General features: G+C 39.5%; 1 protein-coding gene across 4 annotated transcripts in view; it reads right to left on the bottom strand.

Annotated features, from left to right (window-relative positions):
- Positions 1-2,762, bottom strand: part of Tbc1d32 (TBC1 domain family member 32) — a 210,303-nt gene extending 207,541 nt beyond the window's left edge. The window contains exon 1 of one of the 4 annotated variants that reach the window (XM_076917034.1): positions 2,352-2,762. In XM_076917034.1, coding sequence (XP_076773149.1) covers positions 2,352-2,506 — 155 coding nt within the window. In that variant the 5' untranslated portion in view covers positions 2,507-2,762. Of the gene's footprint in view, positions 1-10; positions 114-2,351 lie in introns of those variants that run through there. The other 3 variants (XM_076917033.1, XM_034524089.2, XM_076917035.1) reach the window with 3 other exon arrangements.
- Between the last annotated feature and the right edge of the window lie 15,842 nt (positions 2,763-18,604).

Genomic DNA, 18,604 nt, shown 5'->3' with positions numbered 1-18,604 from the left:
TTAAAATGACCTCAAAGATTCACATCTGAATCTTGCAGGGTTTTTTTGCTTATAAGGAGAGACAAGTGGAAGCTACCACATCTCCGAGGCAGCTCCAAATACACAGCCATAAGCTTCCTTGCTTCCTCCACTAACGAAAACCTTACCTTGCATAGGAAAATACTGCTAAGCTGGGTAACGGCAAGTATGTTTCCACTGTTCCGTCTCCAGTGTTATTACCTACATTTCCCAAGAGAACTGAGTGACTGTTTTTTAAGGTTGAACTTGTGACTTTCTTGAAAAACTGATACAAAACTACAGAAAACCAAAAAGTATATTTCATATCGTGTGTGTGTGTGTGTGTGTGTGTGTGTGTGTGTGTGGAGAGAGAGAGAGAGAGAGACAGAGGCAGAAAGAGACATAAAACATGTACTCTCTCCTTCTCCCCTTCTAGAGGTCTCAAGTGTTTCCTGCCATATTAAAGGAAGGGAGGAGAATGTGGCTCTGCAGCTTAGAGAGAAAAACAACAGAGGCTGCTGAAGGAAGGGACAGGCCATTATCTCCACATGACAAATCTCTGCACTGGTACTGTCTGTACTTACTTCTCTCTCAATGACCACACTTTCTCCCACTTTGGTTTGTTACACCTGAAATTACACTACTTACTGACTCAATTATCTCCAACAGCATCTACTTATAAAATTGCTAATATCCCAGAAACTCAGTATCCATATAAGCTTTTGATAAATGGAATGATAAAATGGAGATATAATTGCAGACTTTATAAATATAAAGGTACCAGAATACTAAGGAAAATCTTTATGTAAATTAGTTTGAAAATATAAATTTTTTTAAATCCCAAAATAAAATAATTAAACTGCTGACTTACTATTTTTAAAGCACGAATGTGCCAGGTGTAGTGGTATGCACCTGCTGTCCCAACTCCCTAGAGGCAGAGCCAAGTGAACCTCTGTGAGTTTGAGGCCAGCCTTGTCTACATAGCAAGTTTCAGGCTAATCAAAGCTACCCAGTGAAATCCTGTCATAAAAACAAACAAATGGATATATAATAAATCCGCCTTAACTTAAGAAGTTACCAAATCTTCTATATTGTGCTTTTAAAATAATAAAGCTATGACCAAAAGAAAGCAAAACAACAACAAAACTGACTGCAAGTATGTCTAAACCAGAGTATCATCCAATCATTGTGATCAGCACCAATTTAATATGGAAATAAGCAAAAACAAAGGAAACCAGAAGCATAATCGTAAGTTTAAAAAAATCAAGCTGAGTCTGCTGATACATACTCTCACCACTTGGGACGATGGGGTTCAGTAGTCATTTCCGGGCTATCCTGGGCATGACTTGCTGGGCAACACAGCAAGCAGGTATCAAAAATCCTGACTATTAAATTGGAAGCTCTACAGTTATTCTTTGTACATCTTTAAAATTCCCGTGAGAACCTGAGGACATTGTAAAGACCACCACCATAAAACTGCAAGTAAACGTAACCTTTTACATAGAACGTTAAAGGACTGAGGGGTCTCTTTAATGCCCATTTCTAGAAACTGAACTTCGGGATATCCAAAAGTCAATAAAAGCAACAGAAACTGTCTCCTATCGGGCATGAGGCTAGGGTTCCATCCCCAGCACCTGAAAACCAAGTCAATATACAGACAAATGCAACATCAAAAGGAAAGTATCTGTGAGAGTCAAACACTAGATTTTAAAAGGCTACAACTGACCGGGCGCCTGGAGGTAGACTTTGAAACTGAGAGGCTTAATTCATTACATGAACAAACACCAAAGAAACGCATAGAACCCTAAGTATCTTTATGTCTAAGGAGCGTTTGCATTGTAAGAGGTCCTTCAGGTAGCACCTAAACACTTCCTTTCTCCGTGCTCCTCAAAGCCGGGCAACCTGCTCCCTTTCAGTGCATCTAGGGCATTTGCAAGGGTCCCCTACCCCTACACAGGCACCCAGTCCTGACCTACTTCAGTATGGGAGGCCCTTCCAGTCCTGAGTGGCTTCCTACAGCAGGCACTGAAGTGATAGACCAACAAAAACACAAATAAGGACCTGGGGCGGCGAGGGGCGGGGGTCACTACTTTTAGGTAATGTGAAAGAAATTCCCTTATGTTAAGATTGTTCTTTAAAGAACAGAATAATTTACAATTGCTATTCTTAAGAAGCTGTGACCGAAGAGAACATACAGGCAGAAGAGGCTCTACAAAAATCACTTTGAAAAAAAAAAAAGATAAATTCAGCAATGGGACAAAAAAAAAAAATCAAATAAATCTCTATCCAAATCATTTCCAGCTTTCCTGGACCAGTGGTTTGTTTGCTTAAAAACTTATAAACTCGATTTTTACTTGTGAAAATTTTCGTCAGTCTCCTCCAGCCGCAAGAGGATCTCCTCTGCGCACTCCAAGGAGGGAGCTCCGGTGATTTTCTCCTTCACGCTCTGGAACAGCTGCCGGAGCATCGCCTGTAGCATCACCTCATCCTCGCTGGAGAAATGGGCCATGCCGTGCAGCAGTCAAATCTCCGCAACCACCGCGGGGTCGCCACCAACATAGCGCACTGCGCACGCGCGACCCGGCCCAATCGCCGCCGACGCTCAGCGTCGTTCCCTAGGAAACCACAGCTCGAGCCCAGGGGCGGGGCCGTGGGTGAGTGGCGTTGTGCCGGAAGACTGGGCTCTGGGTTTGGAGACCGGGAATTAGCGGAGGCTAGCGTCGGATGCTAGGCGTCTGGCGTTCGTTATTACCAGCAGAGCTCAGGCCGCCCCGGACAGGAACAACAGACACCTAAGGATCTGCTGGGCGGGCCTCACGGGAAACGCCCCGGCTGCGCCTGACGTCACCTCGCTGACGCGCCCGGGGGAGGGGTTAATCCAGAAGAAGAGTGGCACTTACCCTAACCTTGACCTGTAGGAAGGAGGGAGGGGACAGAACGAGAAGAGGCAGTTAATAAAATCAGGGCAAAGGAAGCCAAACTATCAACTGGAGATTGGGTGGTATTACAACAAATATAACAACTGTTGCCTGCCTATGAAGATGGCACTCTATAACAGAAAAGAAACTAACAATTCACTACAGGGCAATTATTTATTTCACTAAGGAAATGCTACATGACAGACAGGAAGTAGCTCTTGAGCTCTCATCACTAGCTAAAAGACCTGTGGACAACTGGCTTCTGGGAGCTGGTGAGTCCTTGGTCTTTAAGGGTGTGGCCATGCTCCAGAGGACGGCCCAACATCCATGAGGATATAGGCAACACAAGTCAATTCTGTGTTTTGTTTGGGCAGTTTGGATTGCTGGTTAAGACCACTGGCTGCTTTTCCAGTGGACTCAGGTTCAATTTCCAGCACCAACATAGTGAATCACAACCTTCTGTAAGTCCAGTCCCCCGAGATCTGATGCCCTCCTTCGACATCCTTGGCACTACACATATGTGGTTTACAGACATACAGGCATGCCAACACTATACACATAAAATAATTGTTAAAAATAACTTGTTAGAAAGAAGGGAGTGTGGAGGTGGAATAGTGGAGGTGAATATAAGCTAACACACTGTACAAATATGAAATTTTTAAAAAATGCATTTTCTTTAAGAAAATGGTGGTGTTACTTGCAGTGGAAACCTAAGATTTCATTGATAACCCAGTAGGGAATTTAAAAAGAAACAGAACATACTGGACATGTAAAGTATGGGGCCTTACAAGTGTACAATATTCAGATGCCAATAGTTACTGATGCCAAAACAACTGATGAATGGTTTGAAGGCAATAAATTTCCCAAATCCAGCCATATATTCTATCCTCGTATCAGATAGACTTCTCAGTTTAGCCAGATTCAGTAATTCCCCTGGCTATGCTAGTGTTTCCAGGAAAATGAAAGTTTCTCTCCAGATATGGCGGCATATTTATTCAGGAAATAGGGTCTTTGTTTGCTTTTTTTAGTGTAAAAATTAGCTTTTGGGTTTTTTTTTAATTATTTGACAATTTCATACATCTATATACTGAGTCTCACCACCCCACCCCACCCCATTCCCTTTGTTTATCTACATTCTTTGTCACACTTTGGTAAAAAGCATTGCCAGCAAATGTCCTCCTGTTTTGATGTCTTTTAATTTTCTACTGATCCACTCAGTTCTTGCACTAGCATCTTTGGAGAGGGATTGTTTACTGTAATATGAGTAATGTGTCACTGGCTACACCACTGAAGAAAATTAAACCACCCCCTTCAGCATGCATTAACAGCTAGTCAACCCTCAGTAACGGGTAGGGCCTCATGAATTCCTGCTCCATGCAGGGCAAAATCAGCCAAGTCCAGTTTTGAGCAGGTTATATGCAAATAACCACAGCTTCGGCGAGTTCCTGAGAGCAGTGGGTATCCTATGTTCAGAAGACACTGTCTTGAAGAAATTTCCAACCTCCAGCTGCTATACCACCATCTTCTAAGTTACTCTGTGAGCCATCTAGCAGGAAACCACAGAGATGTCCCACTTAAGGCCAAGGACTTACCAGTCGTGACCCTCTGCACTAACTGATTTATAATACAGAAAGATGTGTCTCTGAGAAAGACTGACAGCAGCACTGATCTGTGAATCGGACCCTAGGTACCCAGAAGGCAGCTTCATGATATCGTTTTCCACTTAGCAAAACGATAATCGTAGGTTCCAAGCTATCGGCTATGATTTCGTCACCCATAGGTGTTCTTACCAAATGTACAATAGCAGGCATGAGTTCTCTCCATAAAGCTGACTTCAAAGCCAATCCAAACATATCTTGTTTCCCCCATAACTTTCATTTGTTTCCCCCATAACTTACGTGTCATTTTTACACCCATGGGCATATCTTACTCGCTAGGTCAGAATGACTCGTCAGATCCACAGCTGGATAGGCCTATTGATGACTCTTCTCCCCAGCAGCTCACATAACACCCTTTGGCACTATGATCGATCGGTAGCCACCAAGGAAGAATCTCCCAGCATTGATTCAGTGTGATTCTTTCCTTCTTGATGTTCTGCAACCAAGTGTGGGGAATCTTAAAGCATGTTCTTAATCTTATAAATTGTGTCACCTATTGCCTTGGTTAATAATTAGAACAACTAGGTAGCGGCGGTACAGACCTTATTAGTAGGTGATGCTATAAACTCAGTACATATGTATGCATGTGTATACACATGCACAGAGTCACCAGCAGTGAGACAGATACATATTCATACCAATACAGAATGGGTTGTGTTTGCAACTCAAAATAAGCACTAGTGTGTAGGAACCACAGGCCTCAGTGACAAGGCAGTGGCCACTTCTGGATAAACAGCAAGTGGGGCCGCATGGCCACAGAGGCAACTTCCACATGAGAGACAAACTGAAGCTTGCCTGAGAGCCTAGAGATTGGAGAGGCAGACAATGACAGCCAATCAGGAACTGCCAGTTGGAGTATGCTTGCTTGGGACCAGTGTGACACCAGTGGAAGGTTTAAAAGATGCTCTCTGAGAATTAATAAAAAGCTTGCTGCCCCATTATCACCTACTCCCAGAATCTGAGTCATTGATCACCTGACCTCTCACCCACTGCCCCCAAGGGAACATCAGGCAGGACAGAAAACTCAGGCAACATTGGTGAGCTCTTCAGTTTTTCAGAATATCACCCACAAATAAAGTCTTGTTACTCAGCTTATAGAGAGTTCTTGAAAGGTGGAGAAATCTTTAGGAACTGTGGGCTAGTGTGGAGATTTATCTCTTATTCCAGTTTACGTTTTTGCTATGATAAAATTCTGACCAAAAGCAATTTTCAGAGGAAAGTGTTCATCTGGCTTATACTAAGGATACAGTCTATCGCTAAGGGGAGTCATAACAAAAACATGGAGACAGGAGCCATGGAAAGATGCAGGTTTCTTACTTAGCTAGTTTTCTTATTTAGCCTGGGACCACTTGCCTAGGAATGATGCTGTCCATAATGTTCTGGGTCTTCCTAAATCTATTAACATGATTCATCACATAAAGTCCACAAGCCAATCTAAGGTAGGAAATTCCTCAATCAAGGCTTCTTCTTCAGATTTAGGTGATGTGGGGTTGACAGCTAAAGCTAACTAGGATATTAATGCAGGTCTAGCCACACAGGGTATTTTGAAGCCCTGGCCTCTTATGTGTTTGTAATTTGTATGTGGGCATACATGCACTTGGGCACAAAGGCCAGAAAGGGTATCAGGGCCCTCTTTCTATCAGTCTTATCCTATACCGTTGAGGTTGGGTTCTACACAGAACTTGAAGGCTGTATTGCCAACACCCATAGTGGGCATTCTTAGACCTGAGTTCTTTGTTTCCCTTTGTTCATACATTGATAACCCCAAGGTAGGTAAGAGCAACATTTATACTGCATAGCCAATGTTTTCTTGGCTAAATTAGAAACCAGAAAGCCACAGTGAACCCCTATCTCAGATGGCACTCAAATCTGAAGTTACAGGCATGAGCCAACCCTCTAGCCTGTTAAGTATATGCTAGGATCCCCAACTTCAGTCCTTGTGATTGTACAGAAAACTCTCTTTAACCACTGAGCCACCTTGCTACCCCTTATCATGCAATTTTAGACTTGTTTTACTCACATCTTTTATTACTTTATGATTTTGATCTAGGCTGCTTATTAAAATCAAGAGAAGGAGTAAAATATAGTAGTTTAAGGAAGGCAAAAGTTTATTTATGTTTTATGTGTGGGTGCAGACACAGTCAGTCCCACACTACTAGGGCATCCTGCCCATCACCGGTGGGGAGTTTTTGCCATTAGATCAAGGGCTGCTCCTCCAGCTTCCGTGACTCTACATCTGCTACTCGGCCAAAGCAAACCAGAAAAGGCATCACCAAAAGGAGACATATGTTATTTCTGTTTAAATCTTGGTGGCTAATACAAAGTTACATGAACACAAGGGCCCATAGCTGAAATAGTACAGGGTATGTGAATCCATGCAGTCCTAGGTAAGTGAAAGTAGGAATCTTTATAAGAAAGAGAAGAAAGTAAAAAATGACTGTTCTGGATACCTAGGATTCTCTGACACATGCCCCTAGTGTGATATCCTAACTTTTCCATACAAATATTGTGAACTTGGCATGTGTCTCCACCAGTCAAAGGTAGTTGGTATATCTAGGTTGGGTATTGGGTTACACTTCTGATTGTATGGGCATCTTGTTATTGAGCATTACCAAACTTATAAAGCCTTTGATTAACATTTTAAAAAATTGTATAAAAGCAAAAAGGAGAAGGGGGATGGGATAAGGGTTTTCTAGGGAGGGGAAATGGGGAAAGGGGATGGCACCTGAAATGTAAATAAAATATCCAATAAAAATAAATAAATAAATAAATATTGTGAACTGGATAATTTACTCATGGAAAGATCACAGTTTTGGTTTTCTTTGTTTTTCAATCACATAAGACTGTACATAGTCCACCAATCAAAATGAGATTAGATTAAAGAGGAGAAAAAAGTCAATGATCATTAGTCACCAGATGTATAAGTAGAATAAACACAGCCATGACCTTTTAACTTATCAAAATTATATCAAACAGAATTAAAAATCTTCAGGAAATTCTGTACCTATAATTTTTCTATGCTACTCTTGTAACACTATTCCTAGGGAGAGTTATTGTTGATATATAAGATGTTTTACTAAAATTCCATTACCCACAGCATATATTTAAAGGCAAAATAAAGGCGGGCAGTCATGCAGGTAATTTTCACTTCACGATGAATTTTAATAGTATTGCTAATCTTTGTAATTTCTTTCCTTTGAGATACTTTTAATGAAAGAATTACCAATAATGAGTAAATCGAAAAAGCAAAACAAAGTATTTGTTTAAATGGTTAAAGCTTTATGAGTAAGGGCTTGCAAGATGGGTCAGTGATTAAGAGCACTTACTGTTCTTGCAGAGGACAAGGTTCAGTTCCCAGGGCATACATAGTAGTTCATTACAGTCTGTAACTCCAGTTCCAGTGCATCTAACATCTTCTTCTGGCCTCCAAGAACATTGTGTAAATGTGCCACACATAAATACAGACAAAACACTCAAATAAAATAAAGATAAATCTTTTTTAACTTTCAGAAGAATGGCCAGACAGTGGTGGAGCATGCCCGAGTACCCGGGAGGCAGAGGGCAAAGGTAGGCAGATCTCTGTGAGCTTGAGGCTAGCCTGGTCTATGTAATAAGTTCCATTACAGAAAAGACTACACAGAGAAACCCTGTTTTGAAACATCAGGGTGTGGCTTTTCCAAGAAAAACTAATTCCAAGAAAAACTCAGATATTCAAGAATTGAATATCTGAGAAAAAAATCTTACGCCATATTTAAAGTCATTTGTAAAGTCAACAAAACTCAAATAAGGCAGGCATATGTATGTGTATGTGTGTGTGTCTATTTGTGTGTGTGTATGTTGTGTGTGTGTGTGTGTGTGTGTGTGTGTATGTATATATGCTGGCACTTGGGAAACTGAGGCAGGAAAATCACAAAGTGAAGGTCTTCTAGTCTCCAATTAGTTTTTTTTTCTATTGCTGAGATAAAATGCCATCACAGGAAGCTACTTGGGGGAGAAAAGGACTATTTGAGTTATCTGCCCTCAAAGGGGCAGAATATACTAGGGAAGAAAAGACATGGCAGCAGGCAGAGAAGGCATGGTAGTGAGAGCAGGAATCTTGTTGACCACATTCCATCCATACAGAAAGCAGAGAGGGAACAAGATGTGGGACCAGGCTATGAAAGCCCAAAGCCCACACCCAGTGGAGTTCTTCCTCCAACAAGGCTTAAAGGAGATCCTCACAAACAAGGGTTTGTAACTGTTTCAAACAGTAGCATCACCTGGAGGCCAAGTGTTCCAATATGTGAGCATGTGGGGGGCATTTTATATTAGACTCACAAAACTGGCCAAAATGACAAGGTCCTGTCTTAAAATGTGGGGTGTGGCATGGGACATGATGGCACACACTTTTGATCCTGGCACTCAGGAGGCAAAAGCAGGCAGGTCTCCGAGTTTAATGTCATCCTGGTCTACATGTGAGCTTCAGGACATCCAGAGCTACATAATTTTATATACATAATGTGTGTGCATATACATGTGTGTATACATGTGTAAATGACACAGATTAGCACTTTAAAACTACAAGATTGGCAACATTTTAGAGAATATACATATTTAGGCAATTAAATAATTAGTCTTGTCATATAATGCTTTTTATTTTTATAAGTTATATGTTTGACATCATAATGTAATTACATCATTTCTCCCTTCCTCTTTCTTCCCTCTAGCCCCTTCCAGGTAGCACCTTTCCCCCATTTTGCTCTTTCTGAAATTTATGGTCTCCTTTTTAAAAATTGTTCTCATTCATATATATGAATATGCATGAAATATATATATGAGTATTCCTAAATATATAAAGATAACTTGCACAGTCTGTGTAATGTTACTTTTATGTATGTGATTTCAGGGACATCCACTTGGCATTAGTTAAGAAACTGGTGAGGAAAGACAATTTCTCTACTTCATTAGTTGTTTGTACTTCTTTGTCCAGTACTGAGACATCATGAGCTCCCCTTATTTTGTATTGGTATGTCTATTGGTATTATAGTTGTTCAGGTATTGTTTTGGGATCTTTGTTGATGAAACTGCATGAATGTAGCTTCTCTGACATCTTTAGAAGACATACTCTGAATTCCTCTGTCTCTCCCAATGTCTTACCCCACAATGATCCCTAAACTTTAGGTACAAAGGTTGTGACACATGGAACTAGGTAACACATCATCTTGTGTTCTCTGCATTTTGACTGCTGGTGGTTTTCTGTAATGCTTTCATCTGTTGCAAAGAGAAGTGTCTTTGATGAGGGGTGAGAACTAAACTTGTCTGTGGGTGTAAAGATAAATATTTAGAATATATTCAGGAATTATTCTGGCAATCTAAAGTGGCAATTGTAGGTTCTCTTGCAAGATTCATGACTTCACTGCCTCTAGGTATTTAGCTATGTTTCCATTACTAGGCATGATTTCCGTCTTGTTGAGCTTACCTTAATTCTAATTAGAGGTCTGTTTGTTACTGTCAAGGTATATGTGTCATGACTGCACATCCCTCCAGTTATTATGCCATGCTGTTTGTTTTGCTTCACAAGTGTCATAACTGGGAAGGACTATTGGTTACTTTTCTCCCTTGAAAGCTTGCATGGAAACTTCTGGTACCATGAAAACTAGTTCTCAGGGAGAAAGATGTCAGGTCAGATCTAAATCAGGTCCTCCGAGTCCTGTGTCCAACGTGTGTGATGTTTTTTTACAACAGAGACTTAAACTTTCACCTCTGAGAGCTATGGTGGAATAATAGCAACAGCTTGTAACATTGGAGAGTGTGATGGCTTGTAGATGCTTGGCCCAATGAGTGGCACTATTAGGAGGTGTGGCCTTGTTGGAGTAGGTGTGTCACTATGGGTGTGGGCTTAAGACCCACACCCTAGCTGCCTTGAAGTTAGTCTTCCACTAGCAGCCTTCAGATGAAGATGTAGAACTCTCTGTTCCCCCTGCACCATGCCTGCCTAGATGCATGCTTATCTTGATGATGATGAACTGAATCTCTGAACCTGTATGCCAGCCCAAATAAATGTTGTCCTTCATAAGACTTGCCTTGGTCATGGTGTCTGTTCACAACAGTAAAACCTTAACTAAGACAGGAAGTCTTTTAGATAACCTTAACCAACAATGCAAAAGAGGTCTTCTCATAACTAATGGTAGGTTTTGTATTAGATAGTCCATGGGTTCTTGAAGAGAACATTGTCAACCAGATGGGGAAATTTCATTTAATCTATATGTGCCTGTGTACACACAAACACATATGTATTATATGTAGATTATAATAGACAGATAATATGATTTCTTATGACTTTTTAAATGGATATTCTTTTATACTACTATTAGGAGTATTTTTTAAAAGTATCTTCCAAGAAAAGAAATTGGCAATGTGTATCAAGAGCTTTTGGTTCAGTGACTACAACTCTTGGGCTTCAAAAGGAGCAGGAACAAGGTTGATATTTGCTGTTTTTATGTTGACAGGCTGATTATTCATAGAAGTAGAAACTAGGAAAGTTATTGACATATTTGAAATAAGTTTCACATTAAATGAATGCTGGTATATTCATATGATGTTAATGTCATCCACTCAAATTGTTTGATAACAGAAAATAATGATAACATTTACAATGGAAATTTTGAGCTTAAAGTTGTATACATTTTTCTAATATAAAGGATGTCTGTGAGGCAGAATACATAATTATACACCAAGCAATACATGCACAGATCTGTGTATCTTACAGTTGGGGTATAATCTCCTTAGCCTGAAATTGTGAGCTGTGTGTGTGTGTGTTTGTGTGTGTGTGTGTGTGTATGTGTATAACAAATTCATAGTACAGCAATAGCATTAATCCCCACGCACCATAGTAAAAGTTCAACAAATTCTGGCTATTTCTTATAAAATTAACAATGGCAGAATTGTACTATATTTACAAGAAAACTGCCAAATAGGACATTTGAATTTGGTTGTCTCTGAGACGTGAAAACTGTGTCCAGAAAAGAGTAATGAGACAAAGGGCTTACTCTTCTTTATAAGATTTGGCACACTGTTTGATTTTTATAGATGTCTATCAGTTCTCTCATTTTTTTTAGAGTTGCCTTTTACAATTGGGTAACTAGGGATTAATAATATTCCTTTTCCCCCGTCCATGATCAAAATTCTCAGAGAGTTAAACAATAGGAACTAGACAGCAAAAGATAAAATTTTCATGCTTCTCAAAGGTTTGAGACTGTGCTAAATGGAGGTGGCACACTGCTGCTGCCATTTCATCAATGAATTGTTTTCTATAGACACAGTCCTTGGCACAGCTGTTTAACAAGGTATCTTCACAGAGCTAGAAAGAGCTTGGAGCAGCATCTTGTACAGTGGCCTCATTTAAGAATGAGGAGGAAAAGTAAGCATAGTCTGTGTTTTCCTCCAAAGTCACTGGACATCGCCATCAGCTCACGCACTGATCATCTACTAATGAAATATACATATGTTGTCTGTTTTGAGCAAGTTTCTTTACTATGGACAGTGCAATGAACAATGAGAGAGTAAGACATGACTACTATTCTCAGTAGCTCACAGTTGGTAAAGGAGACATATACCATGAAAGGAGAATGTGTATTCCAATAATTAGATAAGTGGTATCAAATGATTCCTCCAGTAAAAATATTTACTTGATCATTCCTATACATATAGGTCATTCATATACATATAGAACACAACCCTTGCACCTAAAACTTAAAGAACATTGTGAGAGCTGGGGAAAATTGCTTGGCATTGTGTCTCCAGAGAAGCTACATCCATTCAGTCTCATCAATATAGTTTTATAAACTAACACCTGAACAAAAACAACAATAAACACACTAACACAAAAGTCCTTTCAGCTCATCGATATTTGCCTTGATAAAAATAGTACTACTGATCAAAAAGAAGGCCAAGAGCACTTGCTACACAAGCATGAGGACCTGAGTTCAAATCCCCACAGCCCAAGTCAAAAGAAGTATATGACAAGACTTATTGACTACAATATGGCTTATTGACTACAAATATTTGCTTCTCTTGCAGAAGATCTAGATACAGTTCTGAGCATCTACATTGGATGGATTGCAACCAGTGCCCTCTCCCAACCTCCTCAGGCACCAGGCATGCATGTGTTACATGTAGGCAAAACACTCGCACACATAAAAGTAAATAAATATTTAAAGAGGGGGCATTGTCACTGACATGTTACCACAACAGTGGGAGTGTGCACAGAGCCAGAGATATTGCTGGAGCTTGCTGGACACAAGTATAGCTCCAAGCTCAGGCTCAGAGTTCCTTTCTCAAGGGTGTGATTGAGCAGGATAAACTCAGTGTCTTCCTCTGGCCTCTGTATATGCTCAGACCTGTGCACTGTATATATATATGCTTACATACCACATACACACATGCATGTATGCATGCAAACACACATGCAAGAATGCATATGCATACACATGCACATGTGTGAATGCATACAGATAAGTAAATAAGAAAAGGGGGGAGAAAGAAAACTTTATTACTGACTTTTATTCACCTTGGCATAATCTAAGTCAAACTGTTTAACACGGGCATATTTACTTTCTGACTGATGTGTTCTATTTGCAGATACTATCTTCATATACACATTCCAACCAGTCTTTGTAGTTTCAAATATTTAGTCATTTCAGTGGCAGTTTTCAAAATAGTTTATGTAATAATAATAAAATTTTCTTTTTTAATTTCTTAAACACTTTCTGTACAACTACAAACCTGAAAAATCCCACATTGAAGACAGTAAGGAACTAAAAATCCCTTTCTCTTGAAGAAATACTTTAAGGAATAGAATTTGATGACTGGAGTTTTTCTTTTTTTCTTTTTTATTTATTCTTCTTTTTTGACTTTCATAATTCTTATTGGATATTTTATTTATTTACATTTCCCCTTTCCCCTTCCCCTCCACCTGAAACCCTGTATCCTATCCTTACTCTTCCTGCTTCTATGAGGGTTTTTCTATAGGTAAAGCTGAGTTACCTTTCTTCTGAGACATACATAAAATACAACTCGTGTGAACCAACAGTGCTCATATTATTCTGCTATACTAAAACATTTGTAGTATTGTTAATAAAAGTAAACACTGAGTAATTTTTAAATTCCTTTTTTATTGCTTCCAGAAATGTAGTTTGCTGTTAAATAAGGTCACCCACATGGTACTCATTTGTTATAGCCAGAAAAGCTATCTATGGAACACTTGCCTGGGATTCATGACATGAAAAATATCTAGTCTGCTAAATATGACAGCTTTAAGACATGCATTTATTTCTGCTCTATGCAAATATAGCAATAAAATTATAAATAACTATGAAACCCACAAGGGAAAGGAGAGTGTAAGAGAAGATAGCCAAGAATCTGGCTGGTAAATGTGGAGACATTAAGTTGGGGCTTTGATATATAGAAACATAGAAACAGGCTGACCCTATGGGAAGACTGCTGTTGAAGACTTGCCTCATCCTGTACAAGGAAGCATATTTTAGGAAAAGGATATGGTTTCTATAGATAAGAGGTTCTCAAAACCTGAGCCATGACATACAAGAAGACAGAGCCCTGTGATAGATGTCTGTTTCGGCCACCTTCATTTCCAGTTAGGGTAACATTTTGTCATCCTTAGTCAAAGACAGTTTTCCCCCAAATCAGACTTTATCAAATATAGGCAGATATACTGTGTAAAGATCTTTGGTAAGTAAGACATCTAAGTGTAAACTCGCTGAAGTAGCAAACCAAAGAAGAAAGGTACTTAATTGGAGAAAAAAGATAGAGCCAGAGGCATAGCTCACCAAACTCAGACACCCATACCCTACAAAGACTTAGTGGCCATGTCTTTGAAATGCACCACTGGGCTGGATACCTTTATGTCAACTTAACACATGCTAAAGTCACCTGAGAGGAGAAAAATCTCAATTAAGAAACTGCTCCTGAGTTGTCAGGATGGCCGAGTGGTCTAAGAAAATGCTTCTGTGTGAATGGGGCTGTAGGCAAGCCTGTAGGACATTTTCTTATTTAGTGATTGATGTGGAAGGGCCCAGCCCATTGTGGGTGTAGCCGTCCCTGGGCTAGTGGTCCTAGGGTCTATAAGAAAGCAGGCAGAACAAGCAATGAGGAGCAAACTAGTAAGCAGCATCCCTCCATGGCCTCCATCAGCTCCTTCTCCAGGTTCCTGCCCTGTGCACATTCCTGTTCTGACTTCCTTTGATGATAAATAGTTCTGTGGGCATGTAAACAAAATATATACCCTTTTCTCCCTGACTTGTACTTTAGTCATGGTGGATTTTCTTTTTTTTTCTTTTTTTTCTTTTTCTTTTCTTTTTTTTTTTTTTTTTTTTTTGCAGCAATAGACACCTTAACTAAGACAACCATTTAGATTACTTCTAAAAAGAAAAAGAAAGAGGAAAGAAAATACATACCTAGACACACACTCCAAACTAAATTAGCAGAGAGAAGCCTTTAGAGAGTAGTGGTGGTGCCTGCCTTTAATCCCAGCATGCAGGAGACAGAAATAGGCAGATCTCTGTATTGAAGGCCAGTCTGGTGTACAGAGTCTGTTCCAGGACAGTCAGCACTATATAGAGAGATCCTGTTTTGAAACACACACACACACACACACACACACACACACACACGGGGGGGGGGGAGGGAGGGAGGGAGGGAGGGAGGGAGAGAGAGAGAGAGAGAGAGAGAGAGAGAGAGAGAGAGAGAAAATCATTTTACAAAGTTCTCTCATATCTATTTACTGAGCTGCTAAAAGAACCTTGCAAACACTTCAACTGTCCTTTGAAAATAAATTAGTGACATAAAAGTGAATAGTCCCACGTAGAAAAAGAAGTGTTGGAACTCCTGATTCCCCGGGCGAACCAGTACTTGGGGAGATCGGGGAACCTAAAGTAAGTGAGTCCTAGAGACTTCAGGCTCTACAGCCGGGCTCCACTACCTATCTGCTCTCTGATTCCTGTGCTGCTGGAATATCAGTTTCGACAACAATGAGTTTTTTGTCTATTATTCATTATTGTGTAATATCAACCATTTCCTGTGTTCTATGTATTTATAGCACTAATCTAAAAGTCCTAATAACTCAAGGGTAGATTTTATATTTCACTTTTCCTGTTTACTCATTCGTGATTTAAAAAAAAATCTCAAGGGAAAGAAATATTAAGGATTAACAATCATATAAAAATTCACAGTGAAGTAAAAATTTACTGCATGGCTACTTACATTTATTTTGCCTTTAGATATATATTGTGGGTAATGGGATTTCAATAAAAATGGTTTATATATTAGCAATAATTTCCCCTAGGAATAGTGCTACAAAAGTACTCTGGGGGGAAAATACTTCAGTTACAAAAGCCATTGAAATTTTCTAATATTGAATGAAGATCATTTCTGTAAATTAAAAGACCAGTGGCAATGTTTATTATAATTATTTAACAATTGATGATAATTGTTTTAACTCACTTCTTTCTCAAGCTTCATTAAATTAACCTCTGTTTCCTCAACTTTCATCTTTTCATGTATTTCTTCATAGTGAAAAGACACTAATCTTGCCCCCATTTTAACTCATAACATTTGGAATGGTATTTGTTGTTGTTGATGAGAGTTGTTATAATTTTGAGATGTGATATCACTATATATCCCTAGTTAAAGAAGTCTTACACATCCTCCTGACTCTGTCTTTTTAATTCTTGAATTACTGTAATTAAGGCTCCATGCCTATGGATTTCTATCCCATGCACTCAACCAACAATGAAATAGTTAATGAATATCCAGAAAAAAAATGTGTCAGAATAAATAGATGCCTTCTCTTACGATCATTCCTTTAACATACAGCAAAATAAGCATTTGTATAAATTTCATATTGAGTTATATTGTCTAATATACAGTACAGAAATGATTTAAAGGTCTCCAAAGGATGTGTGGGAGTTGTATACAAACACTATCCCTTTTAATGTAAAGAGTTTGAGAACTTACACAGTTTGGTGTCTGCAGGGGGGCCTGGGATCAACTTCAGACATAAACTGAGGAATGGTAGAACATTCACTTCTAAACCAAATATTTTATTTCAAAATAAATTTTTTCTGAATTATAAAATGACCACACATAAACACGTAAAATATTAAATGTAGAATTCCTAACCTTATAGGATAAGAATCCATGTTTATATGAACAGGAACACTCAACATCCTTTGAGTAAAACTCAAGTAGAAATTCAGCACTTTTATTAAACCATACTAATATCTAAACTCTTATGATATTCATTCTCCTTTTAAACTTTTGTACTAGCAATCCTCCTCTTCCTCCTTCTCCTCCTCTTCTTTTGCAAAATAATATTCTTATGGATTCTTTGGGAGTTTTATTTCATATACCCTATCACATTTCCCAGTCGTTCAATGTCCAGCCCCTACCCCTGCCTTTGTGACCTCCACCCAACAATTTTTAAAAAATTAAATAAAGTAGAAAAGTAAATCCAATTTGTCTTATCCACACACTCACTGGAGCATGGTCAAACCCTCAGTGGGTAGCCTCCTAAATAAAACTGAGTTCCTTCTTTCTCTAAGTGCACCTGTACCAGAAGCTATCAATTGTGAAGAGCTACACCTCAGCGTCTCTATTGCCAGTGGGCTGTCAGGCATAAAAGGGTCCCAAGGAAAGGCAGCAAGGGTTTATGGAGTCAGTGACAAAGCCAAAGTTTATTTATCTTTGCCAATTCTTCTTTTGTCTAAAATCCTTTGCCATTCTGAGGCCAAAACCCATTGACTTCTGGTAATAAACTTTTTCTGTTAGCAACAGGGAAATTAAGAAGAAAAAAAATGCTTAGTTGGTAGGGCTCCCTTCTCTCTGGCTCAAGGACCTCTCTCCTGACCAGGTGAGAAGCTTGCACTTGTTAACTGTCAGTGGACCAGAAATTTTTTTTAAAAAGGAAAGAAGAAATTCATTTACACAGACAATGCACATAGACACATATACATTCATACACACATACATTCTGGCTGGGCCTGACCACCTGTCTGTCTCAATCAACTCCATAAGTATTTATTCATAGTTATGTAATATACATATACCTACACACATATGTATAGACAAACAGACATATACATATATACATTTAGTGGATGGGTCTGAGGCCCAAATACTACACATATACATTTGGATGGATGGACGGATGGATAATGGATGGGTGGATGGTGAATGGATGGATGGATGATGGGTGGATGGATGGATGGATGGATGATGGATGAATGGATGGATGGATGATGAATGGATGGATGGATGGATGGATGGATGGATGATGGATGAATGGATGGATGGATGATGAATGGATGGATGGATGGATGGATGGATGATGGATGAATGGATGGATGGACGATGAATGGATGGATGGACGGATGGATGGATGAATGGATGGATGGATGGATGAATGGATGGATGGATGGATGATGGATGATGGATGAATGGATGGATGGATGATGGATGGATGGATAGATGGATGGATGGATGGGTGGATGAATGGATGGATGGATGGATGGATGGATGATGGATGGATGGATAGATGGATGGATGGATAATAGATGGATGGATGATGAATGGATGGATGGACGGACGGATGGATGGATGGATGGATGGATGGATGATGGATGAATGGATGGGTGGATGATGGATGGATGGATGGATGGATGGATGGATAGATGGATGGATGATGGATGGATGGATGGATGGATGGATAGATGGATGGATGATGGATGAATGGATGAATGGATGATGGATGGATGGATGGATGGATAATGGATGGATGGATGGGTGGATGGAGCAGAGTTGTTCCAAGCCACCACCTTATTTCTTCTTTCTGACATTTTATAGGCTAAAGTTCTTAGAAAATTACTTCAAGGGAAATTACAGAAGGATGTTGATATTAAGTTCAAAGCAGTGCTTCATTTTGTAAGCTCATTGTAAGTTCAAAGCAACATTTTCACATGGCTCCGCTTTATCATAGTG

Source organism: Arvicanthis niloticus, chromosome 20 (genome assembly GCF_011762505.2).
Source record: "Arvicanthis niloticus isolate mArvNil1 chromosome 20, mArvNil1.pat.X, whole genome shotgun sequence".
In the NCBI taxonomy this organism is placed as follows: Eukaryota; Metazoa; Chordata; class Mammalia; order Rodentia; family Muridae; genus Arvicanthis; species Arvicanthis niloticus.
Note: the sequence above shows the minus strand (reverse complement) of the source record. Positions and strands in the feature narration are given on the sequence as shown.